This window comes from Pelodiscus sinensis, chromosome Z (genome assembly GCF_052426305.1).
Source record: "Pelodiscus sinensis isolate ZL-2025 chromosome Z, ASM5242630v1, whole genome shotgun sequence".
Lineage (NCBI taxonomy): Eukaryota > Metazoa > Chordata > Testudines > Trionychidae > Pelodiscus > Pelodiscus sinensis.
In genome coordinates, this window is record NC_143085.1 from 32767856 (window position 1) to 32789526 (window position 21671).

General features: G+C 47.1%; 1 protein-coding gene across 2 annotated transcripts in view; it reads left to right on the forward strand.

Annotated features, from left to right (window-relative positions):
- Positions 1 to 311: 311 nt before the first annotated feature.
- MAPKAPK5 (MAPK activated protein kinase 5) overlaps positions 312 to 21671 on the forward strand; it is a 42855-nt gene continuing 21495 nt past the window's right edge. The window contains exons 1-5 of one of the 2 annotated variants that reach the window (XM_075898739.2): positions 312 to 1063; positions 6324 to 6397; positions 9237 to 9312; positions 15489 to 15586; positions 17438 to 17546. In XM_075898739.2, the coding sequence (XP_075754854.1) occupies positions 1028 to 1063; positions 6324 to 6397; positions 9237 to 9312; positions 15489 to 15586; positions 17438 to 17546 (393 nt within the window). In that variant the 5' untranslated portion in view covers positions 312 to 1027. The remainder of the gene's footprint in view (positions 1064 to 6323; positions 6398 to 9236; positions 9313 to 15488; positions 15587 to 17437; positions 17547 to 21671) is intronic. The other variant, XM_075898740.2, reaches the window with a different exon arrangement.

Below are 21671 nucleotides of genomic sequence, written 5' to 3' on the forward strand. Positions count from 1 at the left end.
GCCCAAGCTCAGGGCGCCTCTGCCCCGCCGGCTGGGTGAGGCCTAAGGAATTCGGCCCCTTGGCCTCGCCGCTACCCCACACCCAGCCTTACAAAGACACCTCCGCTCACCCAGCATAAAATGGCCGCCGACGGTACCCGCGGGCATTACATATTTATAGGGCTGAAATCCCGCGAGATCTCGGGGGGGGGAGAACTTGCCCTCGCGCCACCCGTCTCGCGGGTGCAACCTCTTTCAGAATACTGTCGCGCAGAGGGCGGAGCCGAGATGGCTCGAGGGCGGAGCTACACGAGGTTGGTTTGCTTTCTGATTCCGCCACGCCTCTTCACCTTCTGCAATCCGTTCCTTTCCTCTACGTCATCAAAAAGCGCCGTACCTCATGGAAGGCCCTCTAACGGGGGCCTTGGTGGTGGCTGTCGCCTTCTTAGACGGGGAATGCGGGCGCCTGTTGATTATATAATCGCCGCGGAGGCGGCTTCAAAAACTCCCCCAGTGTTGTGGGGAGCTAGCGGTGGCCGCGGGTCCCCGAGCTGCGATGGCGCGGGTCGCGCTCTGAGTGATTCTGTGCGCTGCGCAGCCTGGCGGGGCTGCCCCGCTCCAGGGCCCCGGCAATGTCTGGCTCCCAGGCGGCGCTGGCGGTAGCGGAGTGTCGGCTGCGGCGATTACCGGGTTAAGCGGCGGCCTCTGGCCCTCCCCGGACACGCCTCGCGGGCTCCTCCCAGCGCCCCCTTCCCCGAGCCCCCGACTCGGCCGAGCGGGGATGAGGCGGCGCAGCGGCACAAAGGCTCCCCGGGGGCTGCCCGTTGCCTAGTGCGGGCGCGGCCCGGCTTCCCCTCCCCGCATCCGGCTGCTCCGCGTCCCTCTGGTTCCCCCGTCACCGACCCCCCCCTCCCCTTCCCGTGTCCTCCGAGCTCCCCCACCAGACAACGGCCCCGGGACCCTGCCCTGCCCCCCCGTCGTCCTGGGGAGCGGCAGGCGGGATTCCCCGCTCCCTCTCCACGCTCCGCCCGGGGCCCTGTGGGGGAGGATGTCGGAGGATCACGACATGGATAAAATGATTAAGGTAGGAAAGAGGCGCCGGAGCTCGGGGATCCCGACCCCTTCCCTGCCTTTAGAAAAGCCCTTTTCCATCATCCCTCCCGCCCCCGCCGCCTTTCTGCTCGGGGACCGCATCCCCTAAAACAGCTCGCGCCTTGGGGCCTTGGATTCCATGTCCAAAATCTCTTGGGATGGCGGGGTGGAGGTGGAAAGGGGAGTCGCCCACAATACTGGGTGCAGCCTCGGCAGGGAACATAAATCTATTTTGATTAATATTTTGGGGAATCTATCTGATACTGTTTTACTCCGACGTCTTGCAGTTGAGAAATCAGCACTCTATTTCAAGTCTTATTTCTCCTCCTTATTCCTTTCATCAGCATATTCTTTTACACATGCTGTCTCTCTGAAAACAAACTTCAGCCATCTGTGTCCTTTGATGCTGGGAATAAAGAGCTAAAATATTTAAATATTAGTTACTTTAATTATAGAGCTGTTAAACTTGGCAATGGAAATTTAACCAGCTGGCAGAATAACTACGTGTTATGGTTACTGTCTGATTATTGGTTTGAGTGTTGTTGGGGTAATAAATATGTAGGCACTCTGGTACTGCTATCAGTATAAAAACTTGTATCTGTGTCCCACAGATTGCAGGAGCAAGTCTCTAAAGTATTTTGTCTTGTAGTAGACAAAACCTACTCATATGGTTTTGTAGACTTACTACTCAAATTGAAATGCAGGAAATCTGTCCACTTTAAAAGAAAATGCTGCTCCCCTTATGAAAATGAACTTGGTATGAGGCATATTTGCTTTTGGGAGAGGGCACAGAACAGCCTAAGAGTTATACAGCAAGAATTATTATAAGAACTTAATACTTTCTACTGAATCTTCCTGAGAAAATAGTGAAACTCAGTGAGACAAAATAAGAGTAAATATGTAGTGGAGGATTTCTGTAACTTTTCTGTCTCGCTCCAAAAGTTCACTACTGTCAATTAGAAGTTTAAAAAACAACAAATAGTCTGGTAGCACTTTAAAGACTAACAAAACATGTAGATGGGTGTCATGAGCTTTCATGGGCACAGCTCACTTCTTCAAATGACTGGCTGTAAGTTTGATTTCCTTCATAAATTCCTAATGACTCAGGAAGGGATTCTGTTATTAGCCTAGTACTTCATAATCTTATAAAAGTACTACTTTTGCTAATGAAGCCACAAAGAGGAAATAGACAAATTACAAAAAGGCACCAGAATTAAATATAAGTAGTACCTGGAGAAGGGGGAAGCATTTTGAATGTCGTCTCATTAACCTTCCACCATCCTTTTAAGACTTGTGTGGTTTCTTAGATGGCACACACAATGTGAGCCATTTAAGAGTTGTATAACTTTGTAACATTGGAGTCTGGATTTATTTGAAAATGTGTTGCTGGATCTTGCTTTTTATCAAATTCTAGCATGGCCATTTAGTCTGAGCATCAGGTTGGAAATATCTATATGCTTCTGAAACAGTACAGGCAAATACCAACAAGATACCTCATTCCTTGAGTTAATAAGCTGAGTATAGTGCAGTAGTTGTCCATCTGTCTGATTTGCATAATTATAATCCTATGGCACAGTTTGTAAGAGTAAGTGCATGCCTGGATGTCCTTTGTTTAAAAATCCACAACCCTTCAATGCATTCTGTGGTGTCTGCCAGCCATATACTTGGCTGCTTTTTTTCAGGGTAGCTAGGTAGGAGTGGATACTGTGAGGGCCTTTGGGGGTGAAAGACACAATATAAATTCACAATATAATTCAATTTTAATTAAAAGCATGAGGTTGAACTTCTCATTTATCAAACATGATTATTAAAGTTTGATTTCATTCCCATTGTTTCAAGTTCTGTGACGAAATGTGGAAGGGTATTGCTGTGCCAGCATAAACTGGCAGAAGTTGGAAAGTACATTAGAGCAATGTAAATCCACTCAAGTTTCGAAGAACAGGCATTACTCCAAATAAAATGTTAATTTTTGATGTTGAATAAGAGTGATTATTAAAAAACCAAAAAAACCCTCCTCTGTAATTGTTCACTGGGTCTATGTGCAAAGTATTGGGGAAAATGAACTTGGGAGCATGTAGAATTTCCCATAAATAGTTGCTACATGTCCTCATTTGTGCTTAAGAACTGCTTGGTGAAGATGACTCAAAGGGGTTCTGCCATTCACTTGCCATTAGGAATGTTAAATATTGGTTAATTGAATAGTCAATTAACCTCATGTATTCTTATCAGTTACTCAACTGTTCTGTAATCCCTGGGAGTGACATGGCCCCACTCGCAAGGAGTCAACCTCCACTCTTCACTGCTGCCTCTGTATCAAAGACAGTAGCATGGGGTGTCAGCTGAGAGCTGGTCCATGAGGGGAGCCAGTTTAAAAACCAGCTCCCCTTACAGATCAGCTGCTTGTTGCCTCATGCTGCTGCCTCTGATGGAGTTAGTATATAGTGTTTGGGGAAGGGTGCCTATACCATTATTTTTAGATGCCCTCTCTTACTGAATGGAACTCTTGGCCACAGAGAAACAGTAACAGACGGGGGAGGGAAATTGGGGAAATATATTGCAATGCAAGTGAATTCCAGGAAGCAGACTTAGTTCATCCTTAAACTCAAAACAGTCAAAGGCAAAACAATCCCACAGATATAGGGGAGAACATTTAATCTCAGAATACTGCTACATTCAGCCTCTTTGCAAAACTGGTATGAATGTTTGGAGGGATTTTAAGATACAACGTAGAACCTTTAAAATCTCTTCACTAGCAGCAGAAGCACTTTTATTCTGAGCATCTGCAAATTAGTTCCTGCTGACCTGGCAGTCACTTTACAAGTTCAGTTTCGCTACACTGTTACTCCACATTACCAGGCTTCACCAGCTGGAGATATAGATAGAAAAGGCAGCTATCTAGATGTGCCATCTCAGTTCCTCTAGAGCAGTGGTCTCCAGCCTTTTTAAGCATGAGATCACTTTTTGAATTTAAGTGCAATCCAAGATCTACCTCATATATAAATACCCTTGCCCCGCTTCCTTCCTACCCCTTCTCCAAGGCCCTGCCCCTGCTCCCTCCATCCTCACTCACTGTCATCAGCCTGCGACAGAGGATTGGGGCGCAGGCTCTGGTCTTGGATTAAGGGATCTGGAGTGTGAGAGGGGCTTTGAGCTGCTCTTGGGGCGGGCAGTTGGATGTAGGAGGGGGTTCTAGGTTCAGGCTTTGGGAGGTTGTTTGGATGCAGGGGTGCTCAGAGCTAGGATAAGGGCTTGGGGTACAGGAGGGGGTTCATGACTGGGGTGGGAGTTTGGGATGTGGGCTCCATTTGGGCACTGCTGGTGGTTCCTGGATGGTGGTGCAGTGGGGCTAAGGCAGGCTCACCCGTGCCCTGGCCCTGAACCACTCCCTAAAGCAGCCAGCAAACTCCCTCCCTAGTCCTGTTGTGCCCCCTCTCTGCTCCATGGAGAAAGGATACAGAATGGGAGAGGGGGCACCTTAACATCAGCACCCCTCTTTTCCCTCCCCTGCCCTGCACAGAAAGCAGGAGACTCCCAGGGGGAGGGGCAGCTCCAAGTAAAGGGCAAGAAATGTGCAGCAGTGGGGGTAAGGGGCAGCTGAAGTGTAGGCACTTGATAGCCTCTTGGCCAAACCCATCAAGATCACCGGTCAAAGGCTCCAAGATCTACCAGTAGTTCCTGATCAACTGGTTGGTGACCACTGCTCTAGAAAATCTGTAGGTTCTTTTCAGAAGCTTTAAGATAGCATTTATATAAGCTCATTGCTTTAGACTGCACCTTTCTCCTTTCCAGGTCTCTTTGTCCTATGTAAGGCAAAAAGAAATAGTTGTCTTGCTGGGCTCCTTTGAGGCAGGGTTTTTAATTCCTCCTTGCATCAAGGAAATTCTGGGTTATTATTTGGACAGGGTTTATAGACATGGTGAATGTTATTATTTGCCAGGGAATGTGCAGAGGAGTCATAGTGACGTGTAAGTCTTTATTTAAAGAAACCCTATCTATGCTTTGTCTTTCTAGAAGTAAAATGCATTTTTAACCACCTGCACTCATTATACAAATAATTGCTCACAGAATAAAACAATGGGATAAATCTGTTCCTTAATATATACCTTTCTAAAATCATTGCAACTGATAAATTGGTAAGAGAACTACACTTTGTCAGCATTATTACATGAAAACAGTAAACCATGTGGAAGACACCTACTCTAATTTTCTCCCATTTCTCTTACTGGTTATAACTGGGACATTTGAATGTTGCCTTTGTACTTTTGTTCATGCCACTTATTTAATTATTAGCATCCCACTTTACTAAGTACTCCACAGATTATATGGAGAGAGAAGCTCCCTGTCCTAAGCAGCTTACAATATAATTGTAAATTCACATCTTCCCCTTTACTCTGGGAATTATTTTATCTTTGTAGTAGGAGGCTGTGCCCCCTGCTTTCTACATTCACCAACCCCACTCTCTCTGGGGGTAAGCAGCCCGGCATTCCCCCCGGCCACTGGGAGGGCACCAGACTGAGTCATAGCAGCCCTTGTCAGCCCCAGCTATTCCGCCTCCTGGCTGCTGGGCAGAACTGAGGCTACACTAGCCCCAGCTCTTTCCCCTTCCCGCTGTCCTTGACAGCCACGGCTCTCTTCCCTCAGCCACTGGTAGAAGTTTTAGCCAACACTCTATCTACACTAAGGCCTCCCCACATACACAACAAATGTCATGTCGAGGAACATGTTTAAGCATGATTGATATGCCTCAGGAACGTAGTGGTGTTTGGTCTTGTCTTTGGAACTGGAGTTTATGTATTGGCTCCACTGTTTAATTTGTAGTGTAAGCATCCAAAGGCTGGAAACCTTAGTTCTTTAGCAAGATGCTAATGTGCACAGGTCCAAAAAGTAAATTCAAATTACAAAAGTTATTATTCATTCATAGCTTACTTTTTGGGGGGGGGGAATAGCAGTGAGGCAGAACTCATGAGCAAGATAGTCTTGTGTACTATTATTCCCCAAGTCCCTTGTATCAGTTGATGGTTATCTCATTCAGATTGCTAAAACTGGTCCCACTAGCAAACTGCCACAGTAACACAAAAATATTTTATTATAACACCATGTTGTTATGCTAATATTTGAAAGGGTGTGTGACGTTCCTTTGTAAAATGAAATAAATGGAGATTTTTCAATTGATCTGTTGTCTTTTGGATCAGATCTGTAGAAATGTGCTTTTCAGAAATGTCTAGTTATTGTTTTTTTTCCTTTTTGAATAGGAAACCTCCATTTTAGAGGAGTATAATATTAACTGGACTCAGAAGCTGGGAGCTGGAATCAGTGGTCCGGTTAGGTAAGAGAGTACACATGCTGATTTGTGTATGCCAAATTATCCTGTTAGAGCAGCAAAGTAGTGAGTATATATTTTAAGTATGTTAATAATAGAAAGATGGGTAACTCAAGAAGTTTCTCTCAGTTATAAGGAAGTAGGAGAAATTTGTGATTATAACAAGTTCTTGACTCTGATGTAAGGTGCCATGTACATGGAGTGTATATGTGATTTGGGTACTCTGCTACTATTGGGGATGTTTGAAATAAAAGTAAACACATTTCATCTTATCACTCCTATTTTGCCCCATTGTTCACCTTTCTGTTTCTAAAATAATCTAGGAATAAGTTATGTGCTTGGGAAAGATGGTCTTAGAAAAATTCTGTTCCAGCTTCTCTTTCTCTTTCTAAAACATCGTTCAGCCAGCGCCATACCCCTCTAGGATATTGCCAGTTGGTTATTCAGGACTACTTGTCTTTTAGCTAATTTTACCAGCTCGTTTTTCATGTTATATGAAGCCAATGCAACTAGTCCAGTGTCTGTTATCAGAACTGCCTGAATCATTAATATTCTCACCACTGACATGCAAGAACTGGTCCCTGCCTGCGAAAAACTTATGACGACTCACCACTGGAGTGCCCCTTCAGGGATGGGTCTCCTCTAATGTCCCCTGCTGATAGTCATACTTGTCCACTTGCTTCTTGTGGCTCAGTCCTCTAGTAAAGTTACATTTAGTCCCCGACCCCTACAGCGTAATAAATTCAACTTGGGCATAACTCTTTGCCCCTATAGAGGAGGGAGCCATACTAGATTCTTTTAGCTGAAAATCTAACTCCTAATGCTACAGTCCTCCCTGCATTGTGTTAGTATAGGGAACCTTTCTCTAGACTCCAGTTCAGAGACTTCATGGTGAGTTACCAAGGCTTGTTCCCTTTGACTCTTGATCCTTCCTAGAATTCTCTTTACTGTGGTTTCTCTCAGGCCTCTTCCCCTAGGGTTCCCTTTGCCACTCTTTAGGTAATTCTTCACTCTAACAACCAAAGATGGACTAAAAAGAGGGACTCCTATTGCTGTATCCCTTTTACTTGCTGGGCTTCCTCCAATACTGAGGCCATGTCTCCATTTGCTGCACCAGAGATCGATCTCCTGTCACGTGATTTAGTGGGTCTAGTTAAGACCTGCTAAATTGAATGCTGAGGGCAGCTCCAGTCAATGCTGGTACTCCTCACAGTCATGAGGAGTAAGGGAAGACAATGGGAGCATTTACTCCTGTTGGCCTCCCACTGTGAAGACAGTGCCAAGATTGGGTTCAAGTAAGCCCCGTATTTTACGTATCTGGAGTTGTGTGCCTCGAGCCGCATCTAATGTACACATCTAATGTAGACTTGGCCTAACCACCCAGCTCCTCCCCCAGTTGGGCTTCATCTTGTTGCACTGATGAAGGTGCAGCCAGGTTTCTTAATTGAGCTTTGCTAGCTCCCGTTAATGCTTTTAATGTAAATGTGGAGAATATACCCCATCACAATCCTGGAAAACAAATTCCACTGCTTCCATCACTGGGAGGTTGAGAGGGAAAAACTGTGTTGGACCATCTCATCTATTTCCCTATCCAGGAAGGATAATTTCTTAGATTTTCTATCACTGTGTCCCATCTAATTTGAAATGTCCCTTTGTTCTTTATTTGTTTATATTTGATGGCTGCCAATTAGGCCCAAGATCTTTTCCTCTGAAGCAGTCTAATAATTAATATTTATATACATTGCACAAATAATTTGTTTCAGTATGGCCAGTGACTTATCAGAACAATGGCTTTGCATTGGAAACATTGTATGTATTATTGCTGATTCGACCCTGCATTCCAGGTGTTTGTCACTGAACTTTTAATAAAAAAACTACTGACCTAATAATTAACATACAATATATTGTACGGGATGAACCTCCCAAATTTAGGACTCTCTGGTCCAGCAACACTCATGGTCCGGCATGGCCATGGATGTTGCTGGACCAAAGAGCTCTGGAGGCTGGGAGCAGGAGTCAGCCAGGAGAACCAGGGGCTGGGGAGTCCTGGGTCCCACTGGGGAATCCCTGGTGTCAGTGAGGCTGGCAGCGGCAAGGCGGCTCAAGCTGGGGAACTCAATGACATCTCAGCATCTGTGGGGCTGAAGTGGCTGTTCAGCCCCAGCTCAGGAACCCTGCAATGGGCAGCAGGGCCTAATGATGGCTGGGGAGTCCCAGCGTTGGCCAGGATACCTCGATAGCAGCAGATGGCCCTGGCTAGGGAATACCAGGAACCCACCAAACAGTGAGGGCCGGAGGACCCTGGGGTACCCCCAGAGGGAGTGGGGTTGGTGGGAGCAGTCTGGTCTGGCAAGGGAACCCCCAACAACAGGGTGGGGAGCCCCATGGAGAGGAGGCCAGGAACAGAGCAGCAGCCAGCAAGGGAGTATTGTCCTCCCCTGGTCTGGCAAACTCCTGGATCCAGGACCGCTCAGGTCTCAAGGGTGTCGGACTATGGAGGCCCAACCTGTACTTGTAATCTACATAGCTATTGACAAGTTTCAGTCCTTGCCTTCTCTTGAAGCAAGATACACTGTGTATTGTTGAGAGTATATGTTCTCTGTAAAATGTCCATATTTTGAGTATGTCTTGTGATTGTTGTGGAATTTGATAATGGCTTGTCATTCCTTTGAGGCTTTTTAGTCTAGTTTCTAAACAAGAATTAGAAATTGCATATTACAAATAGCCTACTTTAATCTTAGCTCCAATTTAATGGATTAATACCAGTAATTATAAATAAATAAGTTAATTAAAATATCTTTTTCACAATCCTGCTGATTGAATGATTTTGTTGCTATGATACTAGAGTCTGCGTGAAAAAATCTACTCAAGAACGATTTGCACTGAAAATTCTTCTTGATCGTCCAAAAGCTAGAAATGAGGTATAGTCCATTTTTTAAAAACCTGTGTAATTATTGAAATGTACAACATCTCTCCCCTTTTGCAAATTATTCCATTTATATTAAAAAGAGTTAGCTGAGGTACAATGTCTGTCAGCCATTGGCAAAATCCATTAAGATATCAAAAAAAGTGGTTTTTGAAATACCACTTGCAAAAAAGCTCTTTGCTTTTGACCCTCTGAGGTCCCTGTGTTTGGTTTCTACTGGGTACCATATACTGGTCTTGCTAGACATGCTAATCTGCTGTTTATGTACAAGTGCATTTCAGAAAGGTGTTTTATGAATTTACAGTGTCCTTCTTACTCTCTACTTGTAACATAATAGGAATAGTTTAGAGGTAACTTAAGTTCCAAACATCTTGCTCCTAGAATAATTAATGTAATAACTGTTCAAGTTGCATTCTAACTGGTTTAAGGGCTATTTGGCGTAGGAGATCTTAGATGAGCACTCTAGCTTAATTTGTGATTGACAATAAGATGGGAAAAGCCATGTGCAATGCATGATCTTTAGATGTCTGTTAAAGGTTTTTATGATTTTGAGAACAGTTTTATGTTCTTTTGAAAAAAAAATTGGTTCAATCAAAGTAGATGTGATGTTTCAGGCAAACACTTTATCACTGTATGTTAAAATGTCGCTACACTTGCCAACCCTCCTGTCTCTGGGGGTAGACAGGCACAGCTCCTCCCCCCCGGCTGCTGAGGAGGGCTGGAGCTGTGCCAGCCCCTGCCTCTTGTGCCCCTGTACTGGCCACCAGGAAGGGTAATGCCAGGGCCGCACCGGCTCCAGCCTCTTGGACATGCTTCTCAGCCTCTCTGCCCCAATCCCTCTCTTCCCCCTCCATCCCCAACCACCTCCCCAGTTGGGGTGTGTCTAAACTACATAGCTCCATTGATAGAGCCATGTAGATTAGGCTGATCGGCAAAGGGAAATGAAGCTGCGATTTAAATAATCGCGGCTTCATTTAAATTTAAATGGCTGCCACGCTGAGGTGACAAACAGCTGATTAGCTGTTTGTCGGCTCAGTGCACTAGTCTGCATGCTCCCATGCCGACCTGAAAACCCTTTATCGACCTCCCCGTTATGCCTCGTAGGATGAGGTTTACCGGGGAGGTGGATAAAGGGCTTTTCTGTCGACAGGGGAGCGTCCAGACTGCCCCGATCTGCCGACAAACAGCTGATCGGCAGAGCGGGGCAGCCGTTTAAATTTTAGATGAAGCCGCGATTATTTAAATCGCGGCTTCATTTCCCTTTGCCGAACAAACAAATCTACATGGATCTGTCAACGGAGCCATGTAGTCTAGACGTACCCTTGCAGCCCCAATCTTTCTGGCCACCAGAGAAGAGCAGGGCCAAGCTAGTGACAGTGGGGATGGCATCAGTGGCTCCTCGCTGCTCTCCGGGGCCCCGATGCTTGGGAACCCAGCAAAGAACTGCTGCTTCTGCCTATCAGCACTCAGGCCACTACCTGCCAGGCACTCCAGCCTAAGATTACATTGCCAGCTTCCTGTGGGAGAGGGAAGAGGAGGAGACCCCGAAGCTCCACACTGGATTTGGCTTGCAGGGAAGCGCACGTGCTGCTTTGGGGAGAGGAGGAGTGAGGTGGCGGGAAGAGCTGGGGCTTGGAGCTCCATGGCCCACACCCCACTCCTCTCCTTCCATTTCTACACCCACTCATCCTCTCTAACCTCTTTCCCTCCACAGATGGCCCATCCTCCTCCTTCCATTCCTATCCCCACAGCCCTGCCTCCATTCCTACATCCATAAATCCTCCCTAGTCTCTCCCCACACTTTGTATTCCTATCTCCGTCTCTTTCCTCCATTCCTACAACCCAGTCCTTCCCTGGCCTTCCCTAACCCCTCCCTCACTGCACGCACATGCTGCCCATCCGCCTGCCGCCGTTCCTATATCCCCCTCACCCTCCATCCCCATATACAACCTATCCTCCCTCCCACAAATGGGCAACCTAACCAGCAAGGTAACAGCACCCAGGGATTGGCAGCTGCTCTGAACGCTGCTGGGCCTCCCCTTTGTGACACCTCAGGGGCAGTGGGTCAATGGGGAATTAACCCCCTGACTCAAGCCACACGGAGTCTGTTGGCAGCGTATGGGGGAGGGGGTTAACCGTTGGCCCATGTGGCATGGAGTCTGGATGGGGGGCAAAAGCCCAAGGGGGGTGGTGCGAAACGGGGAGGGTGTTAACTCCTTGGCTTGTGCCACACAAAGCCAGCGAGGTGGGGGTGCAAAACCCAAGTGTGGGGTTTAATACCCTGTTGGTGCGGAGCTGGGAGAGGGTGGATGAGGGGCAGAGGATGCAGACAGAGCTGAGGGAGCCTGGAGTGCCCTGTGTGTTGTGGGACTGGACTAGGAATCCCATTCGCAGGAGAAGGTTGAGGGCCAAGACACCTCCCTTCCCCTATCTGCAGCCAAAGACGCTCGGGGGACACAGGCACCTCTACAGGCTCCAAACTGTTTCAGGCTATGGTGCAACTCTACCCAGGGCCCGATCCTGCAGAGCCACCCTGGCTCACTGAGAGAGAAACAGAGGCCTCTCCTCCCTGTGTTCTCAAGTGGATCCCAGCTGTGACGCAAGTCGCCCAGTACTGAACGGACAGAAGCAGGCTGCGAAGTGGCTGCCACATGCGGAATAAAGCTGCCCTACTTCCTGACACTTGGCCCAGCCCAGCCATGCCACTGCCCGCTCCAAAGCAGCCTGAGGCGCCGTGGGACAGACAGCTCCCCCCCCAAGCCTGTTCCCTACAGCCCCGCTTCTCCACAATGCAAGAGAGAGAGAGTTCTCTCACATTCAGCATAATTTTCTTTTGGTGGTGTCTCATTGAAAAGTATATCAATCTACATTCAGTTACAAGCAATAGTTTACAATTTTAATGCATTCTTCTCTAAAAAGAAAAAAAAGAGAGGTAAATTATGCAAGTTCCATATCTGCTACAAAACAAATTCTCATTAAATTTTCTGAAAAGGCTATGTGAAAACTACATCAAGGATCTGGTTTGATCTTTCAAACAGAGGGTATGTCTACACATCAAATTTAATTCAAAATAACAGCTGTTATTTCAAATTAACTTTAATAGCGTCTACACAGGCAAACTGCTATTTCGAAATAAATTCAAAATAGCGGAGCGGTTATTTCAAATTTGGTAAACCTCATTCTATGAGGAATAATGCCAAATTCGAAATAGCTAATTTGAAATAAGTGCTGTGTAGATGCTTATTTCGAAATAGGGGGCCTCCAGCCCTTCCCGGTTTCCCCTGATGGCCACTCTGGGCCAAACCAGGAAAACTCCTCTCCTCTCCTCTCCTCTCCCCCAGCCCTGGAGCCCTTAAAAGGGTAGACTCTGGCCACAGTGCACGTACCAGAGCCAGGCCTGCCAGCAGTCGCTGCCCTTGACACAGCGGCCGCACAATGAGCCGGGCAGCCAGTGCCAGCCAGCTGTCCACCACACAGTCCCCCAGCTCCTAGGAGCCAGCCAGGGGCCAGAGACGCCGTGCGCCCTCCTGGACTAGTGTGGAGATCGTGGACCTTATTGAGGTTTGCGGGGAGGCCTCCAATGTCCATGATCTCCTAGACAGAGGAAAGCCGCCGTGTTCGGTCGCATAGCTGCCACCGTGACCACCAAAGGCCACATGTGCACCCAGGAGCAGGTGTGCCTGAAAATTAAAAAGAGTTGCACCAGGCGTATGCCAGGACCACACAGGGCAGCTCCCCAACAGGGGCAGACACTTGTCCCTCTTTTGACGCCCTGGACTGCATAATGAGGGCAGGACAGTCCGTGCCACCCCGAGGGGCTCCGATCCAGGAACAGAGGGCCCTGACCAGGGCGCAGAGGAGGAGTCGCAGGAGCCACCATAGAGGGTGCCACGCCACCAGGACCCCCAAGCTGTCCCAGCAGTTGAGTCACCAGGATCAGCCGGGGAGGACAAAACATGTGAGTGCCATCACTATCCCCTTCCTGGCGGGGGGAGGGGGCGGGGAGGGAGACCAGGGACCGCGCGCATGGGCCTTGCTTACCACGGATCATGCAGAAACTTGTGCATGTGCGAGCATGGTCCGTGCCACCCCTGGGCAGGTGGCTTCAGCTGAGTGCCACACAGGGGCCGTGGCCTGATAGCCACATGCATGTGCGAAGAGACCTGACGTGCTCCTGACCCTGGGGCGGGACACAGCAGGATGCCTCCCTTCAAAACCCTCTCTACACAGAGGCAGGGGACATCTCCCTCACCTCACCCACACTATACACAGCACAGGGGCCTGGGTGCGGTCTCGGAGCAGCTCCCGCTCCCAGAGATAGCCGGACATTCCGACCATGGCCTCTGTGCAAGCACTGCAGCTCTGACGGTGCAGGGAACCGTCATCCTCACCTCACAGAGGAGGGCTGGGTATCATCCACTGTGTCCCTAGGGAAAACTGACCACTTCTCTTCTTTCTTCACAGCTGCACCAGCTGCGCGTGCAGGGCGCACCATCCCGCCTGGGACATCCTCCTGCACCCGAGGGCTCAGCAGGTCCACCCGCACACTGCAGGGGTACCGAGACCAACAGCTGGGGACCCTGCGAGCCCTGCACTGCACCGTGGAGCAGTGGGTGCAGGATGACTGGGAGTTCTGGCAGGAGCTGCTTGCCCAGGGTTGCGCTATCTGTGCCCATCTGCAGACCCTGGTGCAGAGCATGTTGCCTCGTGCCGCTCCTCCTCCCACTCCTTCTCCCATTCCCGCCTCTCTCTCCTCAACCTCCACACTCTCCTCCCCATCCTCCCGGGGATGCCGAGGCCCCCGCACCCACTGTGTTGGGAGACAGTTGGCCCAGCGAGACCCTGACCTTTCCCTCCCCCTTGTTCCCCTTGCTTCCCCCTTCCAGTTTTCCCCCTCCCTTCTCCCACTCTTTCTCCTCCCCTCTCCTGCCTCCTTTCCCCAGTCTCCCCAGAGTTTCATACCCCCCAGTTTTGTTAAATAAACACAGTTTATATTTTTGAAAATGTATTTTATTTAACATCAGGAAGAGGAGTTAGGGAGGGTAAGTGGAAGGACACGAGGGAGGAATGAGACACAAGCCCCCAGTGGGGCAGACCAGGGAGGCTCTGAGTGCTCCGCAGGATGGACACTCTCCCTCAGGGCCTCCTGGATACTGACAGCCCCCTGATGGACCTCCCAGATGGCAGCCTGCAGCAAATGCAGCCAGGCTGATAGCAACATGTCCACGAGAAGCACCAGAGTGCCCAGGGGCAGCTCTGGCTCCATGTTGCCGAGTGCTATGGTGTGTCGAGCGAGGGCAACCAGAGCACTCCAAGACACAAATGCTTTGCTGTCTCTCAGCGAGGCAGGCAAGCAAGCAGGGACACCTGAAAACCGGCTGCCCGGGGGAGGAGAGGGGAGGAGGGAGTCCCTTTAAACACAGGCCTTAGATAGCCTCAGGCAACAGCCACACAAAGACACTTCTTGCCCTAACCCTGACCTGGTTCCGGCCAGCCTTAAATCCAAATCAATGTCCACTCAGTGTGGATGCGATATTTCGAAATAGCGAAATGCATTTTGTGTGTAGACGCATTATTTCAAAATAGCTATTTCAAATAACTTTCGAAATAAGCTATTGTGAAATAACGCTATAGTATAGACATACCCTAAGAGCTTTACAATTAGTTGAAACTTGTCAACTTCCAGTATGACAGAATATTTGAAGAGAAGATGACTTTCCATGAGTCCTATTACATCTAGCCATAAAAGGAAACAGAGTATACCGTTTCAACTTTTATTGATGGACTTCCACATTTTTGTCACTACAAGCCATATTCTTATTGTTACAATAAGATCATTTATTAAAGAAAATATTAAAAACCTTTGAGTGGTTTATTAGTGTTGATTCCATAAGCTGTAATAATTCTTGTCATGTAAATGAACTGATAATATTGCCTTTTTGTCTTATTTATTTGAGTATATTGTTTGCTTGATTGATCATATAAATGCTTTTAGGCATCATTTTGAAATAGAGTGGGTTATATAATTTTAGCCTGTGGATAATTTTACATTGAAGCAGTTAAAAGGCATTTCGACTTATTGGCTCCTGTAATCTTAGGGAATATGGGAAAGAATTGAGCTGCTTGATGCATAACATTGTGTACAGTAATGTTTCTTACCTTCTCTTTAAGGTACGTCTGCACATGATGTGTGCAACACATCCAAATATTGTTCAAATTATTGGAGTTTATGCTAACAGTGTGCAGTTCCCTCATGAATCCAGTCCAAGGTAAGATTACATAGGGTGATTGATTCCCACAGCTTGCTTTCCATGTTTAGGCCCAGGTATAGTGGAGACTTTTTCTTTTAAATTAATAATGAACCTGAAAGGAGTCCCCAGCTGGGGCTTCAGTGCATGATATTACACTTCACATTTAGCTGTATCCAATTTTCTAATTGGAGTGCCCTGGACAGATACTGTATACATTGAATTTCATTTTCTGATTAAAGTTTGATTTCTTAGCTGCCTATTTCCAGTCACCATCTTGTTGAGTAATACCATAACTTGGGATGCATACATTGTCTGAGAGAAAATAGGCTTCTGTCCTGCTTTAATATATGTTTGACATATAAGAGCTTCAGAGTCAGCATTCTTTGAGTTTTCAATTGTCAAACCTACATTAAAACGGGGTAGACATTTTTCCTCTCTGACACTGATACTTTCCTTTTACATGTAGGCTCACAAATGAGATCCCTTTGTAAATAATTGGTCACTTGTGGTCAGGAGCTGGTTCAGAAATGCCAGTGTTATTAATCATAAATCTTTATACTGAACTGCATTTGAGAAATAGTAATTCTGGCCTTGCAGAAGTCAAAATGTAGCCATGCCTAAAATCGATGCAGCAAAAACATAAACGTGAGTTTATGACTTTATATGACTTAGAGCAGAGATGAGCAGTAATTTTTGGCTGGAGGCCACTTCAGTAATTTGGAAGGGGCAGGACCAGAATGCTTCTGGGTTTCCACACCCCTAGACCATAATTGGTCTGGGAGTGGGGGAGCCCCTTTGCCCTCCCCTTCTCACTAGGTATCCATGCCCTTGAGAAGGCGGGAAGAGATTTCACACACTCCCCTGTCCCAGGCCCTGATTGGCCTGGGAGTAGGGGGAGCTCAAGAAGCCTCCTTCCACTCTATCACCCACCCTGCGGTTCAAAGTGTCACGTGCTGCTTGCAGGGGGGAGGAGATGTCACACGCTCCCCAGGCCCTGATTGGCTTGGGGGCAGGGGAGCTGTGTGAAGCTTCCCTTGCCCTGCTCCCGCCTTGCATGAGTGTATGGCACTTTGAAGTGCTGTGCGCTCCTCTCAGGATGGATGGGGGGAGGGCGGAGGAAACTTCTCACAGCTCCCCCTGCACCCAGGCCAATCATGATTTGGGGGCGGGGGAATGCGTGACGTCTCTTCCTGCCCTGTGAGCAGCGCGTGATACTTTAAAGTGCTGTGTGCTGCTCGCAGGGCGGAAGGAAGCTTTGCGAGCTCCCCTGCCCCAGGCCCTAATTGGCTTGGGGGCGGGGGAGCTGCAGGGCCTCCGTGGGCTGGATCAACCCTCTTGGTGGGCTGGATCCAGCTCATGGAGGCTCTTTTGCCCACTCCTGACCTAGAGGAAAATGCTGGTATTAATATAAAACATGGGACTGCTGTCCCCCGTCTTTTGTTCTCAGGAGGATTGGCAATAAAATTCTAATTAAAACTAGGAGACACAATATGATATTCTGGCTGTAAAGATGGCTGTCCGCTTCCCGTTTGTAAATTGCTGTGAACTCCTATAGCTCTACATAAATAATCTCTAAAGTCATTCACTTCATCCGGAAAGCATGCAAGCCTAATGTGTAGTCTCCCGTGTGATAATACAATGCACTATTCAGTGAGTCAGATTATGCAGGGGACTAGTAGATATTGTATTTGACACTGTAAAAACCAAAATTATTACTACTAAAGTAGACAGAACAACACTATGAAACAATTACACCATCTCTCTTTTGGCTTGCATCACCAGCTGTAATATGTGAATTACTAGATTAGCAACTTTTGTTATATTTTGACCGTTTTTTTTAACAAAATGAAATGAAATGCTTTTAAACAGGGCTCGGCTTCTATTTGTAATGGAGATGATGGAAGGGGGAGAGCTATTTCACAGAATCAGCCAGCACCGGCACTTTACTGAGAAGCAAGCAAGCCAAGTAACAAAGCAGGCAAGTTAATTCCCATGTATAAACAAAACCATGAACAATAATGGTTAAAATAGTTACAATTTCATGGGGGTGCGGGAGGAAAAAGGAAGCTAAAATAACCCTCCGTTCTGATCCAATGATCATTGCCTGCTTTGTTATAATCTGATAATACCAAAGTTCTGATAGAACTGAAGAATTGTTAAGGTTTTTTTGCTAGTCTTTCTGGGTTGAGATCTTTATACCTTTGAAGTCTTTCATATTTTGGTTCTCCAATTACTTCATTCTCCTGAGCACTTCATGAGAGATCCCCCTCCTGGCTAGTCTCTCTGCCCTGTCCCTGGCTTTGTAGTTCTCAAAACATTAAATTCAAGAGAGCACCACAAAATGTCATCATGGGGAACAGATGGTCACTGGACTACTGTTTGGGTACCACTGCTAAATATCAGATAGTGGGAGATAGCAGATATACCATACAGTATGTATATGGCCTTAGCATTTATTTTTCTCAAAGTCTGGAAAATTCCAGTGTTTTCTTTAAGCATTAAGGATTTGCTAATATCTTATGGAGGACCTAAAAATTAATTGAGTTCCAAGATAAATCAACCAGCATATGTAGCACATGTCTTCTATGTTCCTTTTGTCTCACTAGCCAGCTATAACACACTCAGCACCACGGTATCTTACCCCCTTCCTCCTCCACACGGCTTGTATTACTAAGGACTTTTGCGTCCATTAACTGCTTTGTTGCTTAGCAGTTCATCTACTTATCTCTGATCAGAGGGGCCAGAAGTGGTCAAGCTTGAAGGAGGAGCTCAGTGAGATGGCATTTCTGCAAGGATCCCCTTGGGAAATTCCCTGCATCACTCCTTCGGGGGGTGCAGAAGGGGAATTGTTTCTTATTTCTCCCACCTTTTTGAGTTTTCTGTGGAGCCCACCAAGAAAAGCCCAGATTAATAAGAGGGCTGCAGAAAAAAAATAGAGTTAGGTTGTGGTCTCACCAGAGAACCACTGTGGGACAGGGAAAGCTTCTACTAGCAGCCACAGAAAAGGCAGATATTGCTGCAGAAATGTCTGAGTCCTTCCAAATGCTGAAGGACACTTCTGTATGTGGGTATAGGAGATTCAGTCCTCCTCCCCTGGTTTGAGGATTATGACATTCCAATAGGGAGTTGCATGAATTGAGATGGAAGATAAAAGGAGCAAGATTAAATAAAAACACTAAACTACAAATATCCTGGTCCCTGAAAATGACCATAGTGGATTTAAAAAGAAAAAGCAGCCAGGGATACCACAGAATTGTTTTTAAATAAAATGCTTTAAAAGATTTTCCACCATGTGTTTGGCTCTTCAAGCTGCTGATATGATTGCATAGTGATATCTTGATGTGGTAATTGTGCTTCTGTTTGTGGGCTCCTAGAACATTTCAAGTGGAAATTAGGATTGTTAAAATGTGTTTAAGTACCGTATATTCCGGCGTACAAGACGACCTCTGAAGTTAAAAAACATTCCCCCAAAAATCGGGGGTCGTCTTGTACGCCGGATGCCCCGCCGCCGGAGCCCCTCCGCGGCTTTGAAAGCCTCGGGGGAAGCCGGCGGGGGGGCATCCCAGGCGCGCATAGGCTCCCCCCCCCGCCGGAGCCCCTCCGCGGCTTTGAAAGCCTCGGGGGAAGCCGGCGGGGGGGCATCCCAGGCGCGCATGGGCTGCCCGCCCGCCGGAGCCCCTCCGCGGCTTTGAAAGCCTCGGGGGAAGCCAGCGGCGGGGCATCCCAGGCGCGCATGGGCTGCCCCCCCTCCGGAGCCCCTCCGCGGCTTTGAAAGCCTCGGGGGAAGCCGGCGGGGGGGCATCCCAGGCGCGCATGGGCTGCCCCGCCGCTGGCTTCCCCCGAGGCTTTCAAAGCCGCGGAGGGGCTCCGGCGGGCGGGCAGCCCATGCGCGCCTGGGATGCCCCCCCGCCGGCTTCCCCCGAGGCTTTCAAAGCCGCGGAGGGGCTCCGGCGGGGGGGGGAGCCTATGCGCGCCTGGGATGCCCCCCCGCCGGCTTCCCCCGAGGCTTTCAAAGCCGCGGAGGGGCTCCGGCGGGTGGGCAGCCCATGCGCGCCTGGGATGCCCCTCCGGCGGGGGGGAGCCCAGGCGCTCCTGGCGGCTTTGCTTCCGGTGCCTCTGGTCTGCTGGGGACCATCTCCAGCAGACCAGGGACACCGGGAGCAAAGGAGGCGGAAGGGCGCTGGGGTATAAGATGAAACCCTATCTTTTAATTAAAAAGATAGGGGGTCATCTTATACGCCCAGTCGCCCTATACGCCGGAAAATACGGTAAATGTGAAGCCACTGAAAATTATGTGGCAGAGGGCAGGCACGCAGGGAGCTGGCTCCTGCCTCTCCCCCACCCCTGTGCTGCTGCTTCTGATACAGAGCCCAGGCTCATCAGTTATCTATGTACATGGTTATACTTCCGCATCCCTAATGGAGATGGGAACCCCTTTGGAAATTTTAGGCATAGTCTGTGGACCCTCAGGGTGCATCTACACTGCACCTTTAGCTTGAAATAAGATACGCAATTTGCGCTATGCAAATTGCATAGCTTATTTCAAGTCTATTGTGAAATAGGTTATTTCGAAATTTGGCTCTGTCTACACAGCACCATATTTCAAAATAAAGTGAATAAATGGTGAAATAGCGCATCTGCTATATTTCGAAATTGTGGATGCATTCAGAAGACGTGAGGTAGACCTCTGGTATCCCGAAATAGCATTGCAGTGTAAACATGCTCTCAGGGATCTATGGACCAGAGGTTGAAAACCATTGCCTTATATTTGATACATTGTTTTTCATGAAGTGTTAACTGCAGTTACCTTTCTTGCTTTCCATTCTGTGCTATGGACCAGCCCGGAAATTAGATGAGTGCAGGATTGTTCTCTGCAGTAAATTTACTAGTGTTTTATGAAGTTTGATTTTGAAAGACAGCATGCTTTCTGATCAAGAGTCACCAGGAAGAACTCATCAAAAGTATTTTTATTTTTATGTTTTGATTTGATTTGATTTGATTAGTCATATGGATGGAATTCAGCTTATTTAGGTCCCAGTCTTACAACCAACCATGTTTGAAGTCCATTGATTTCAGTGGGACCACACACAGGCATAAAAGTTACTTCTGAATGTATTAGTGTCTACAAGACTGTGGTTTTAGAAACTGTTTTAAAGTGTTATTCTTATGTCTGGTATTTCCTGAATAATATCTGCAGCTAGAGAATTTTAACCCTGTGTTCCTACTTAATAAACCCTTGGTACAAATCTTTCCTGAGAACCCACATTTACACTTGTGCATTTGTTTCTGGGTTAAGTTAATAATATTAAAGATCTCTCACTGCACTGGTTTTTTTAAAGCACTTGCCATCCTATCCGAACGCCTTAGGTGGGCAGAAGTCCTGTTGAAATCAATAAATTTCTCCCCAGATAAAGACTGTTTGGGCTTTAATTTTGTTTTATTTCCTTGATTTGATATAAATATTTTAGTTCTTTTCCTTGTTTAAATTAAGTAACTTTCATATGTACAATCTATGGAGTTTTAAAACTAGGCAACAATGTAAAACTATCATCCTTTTGCTTGGAAGGACTAGTAATAGTTTTTATGTATTATATTATCATATGGAGCAGGTAAAATGTAGACAGTTCATTAACATGTTAAAGAATAAAGCTGCCTGAATGTTGACTCTTAAGTCATGAAAGCAAGAAACATTGGCTGAAATCAACCTTCATAGCTTAAGTCCTGAAATGAGAACTTCACTGTTGAAAGTTAAGCAGAGTGTAACTGCCTGAGTACATGCAACCATGTGCGTGACACTGCTGATCAAGTACAGCAAATAAACAGACACTGTCATGACGAAACCCCAGTATTGAAAATGCATTGAAAATGCACTTGTCTCAGAGGAGTAGCCATGGTAGTTTGTATCTGCAAAAACAACTAGGAGTTCTGTGGCACCTTAAAGACCAACCAATTTATTTGGGCATAAACTTTCATGGGAAAGCTTTTGTGCACCACTTTGTCAGATGCATGTATTACATACCTGGTTAGTAATACTGTTCCAGATTATTAACAATTAAAATAAATTGAGTATTTATATAATTTGTTTTCCTTTTGTCTAAACTTA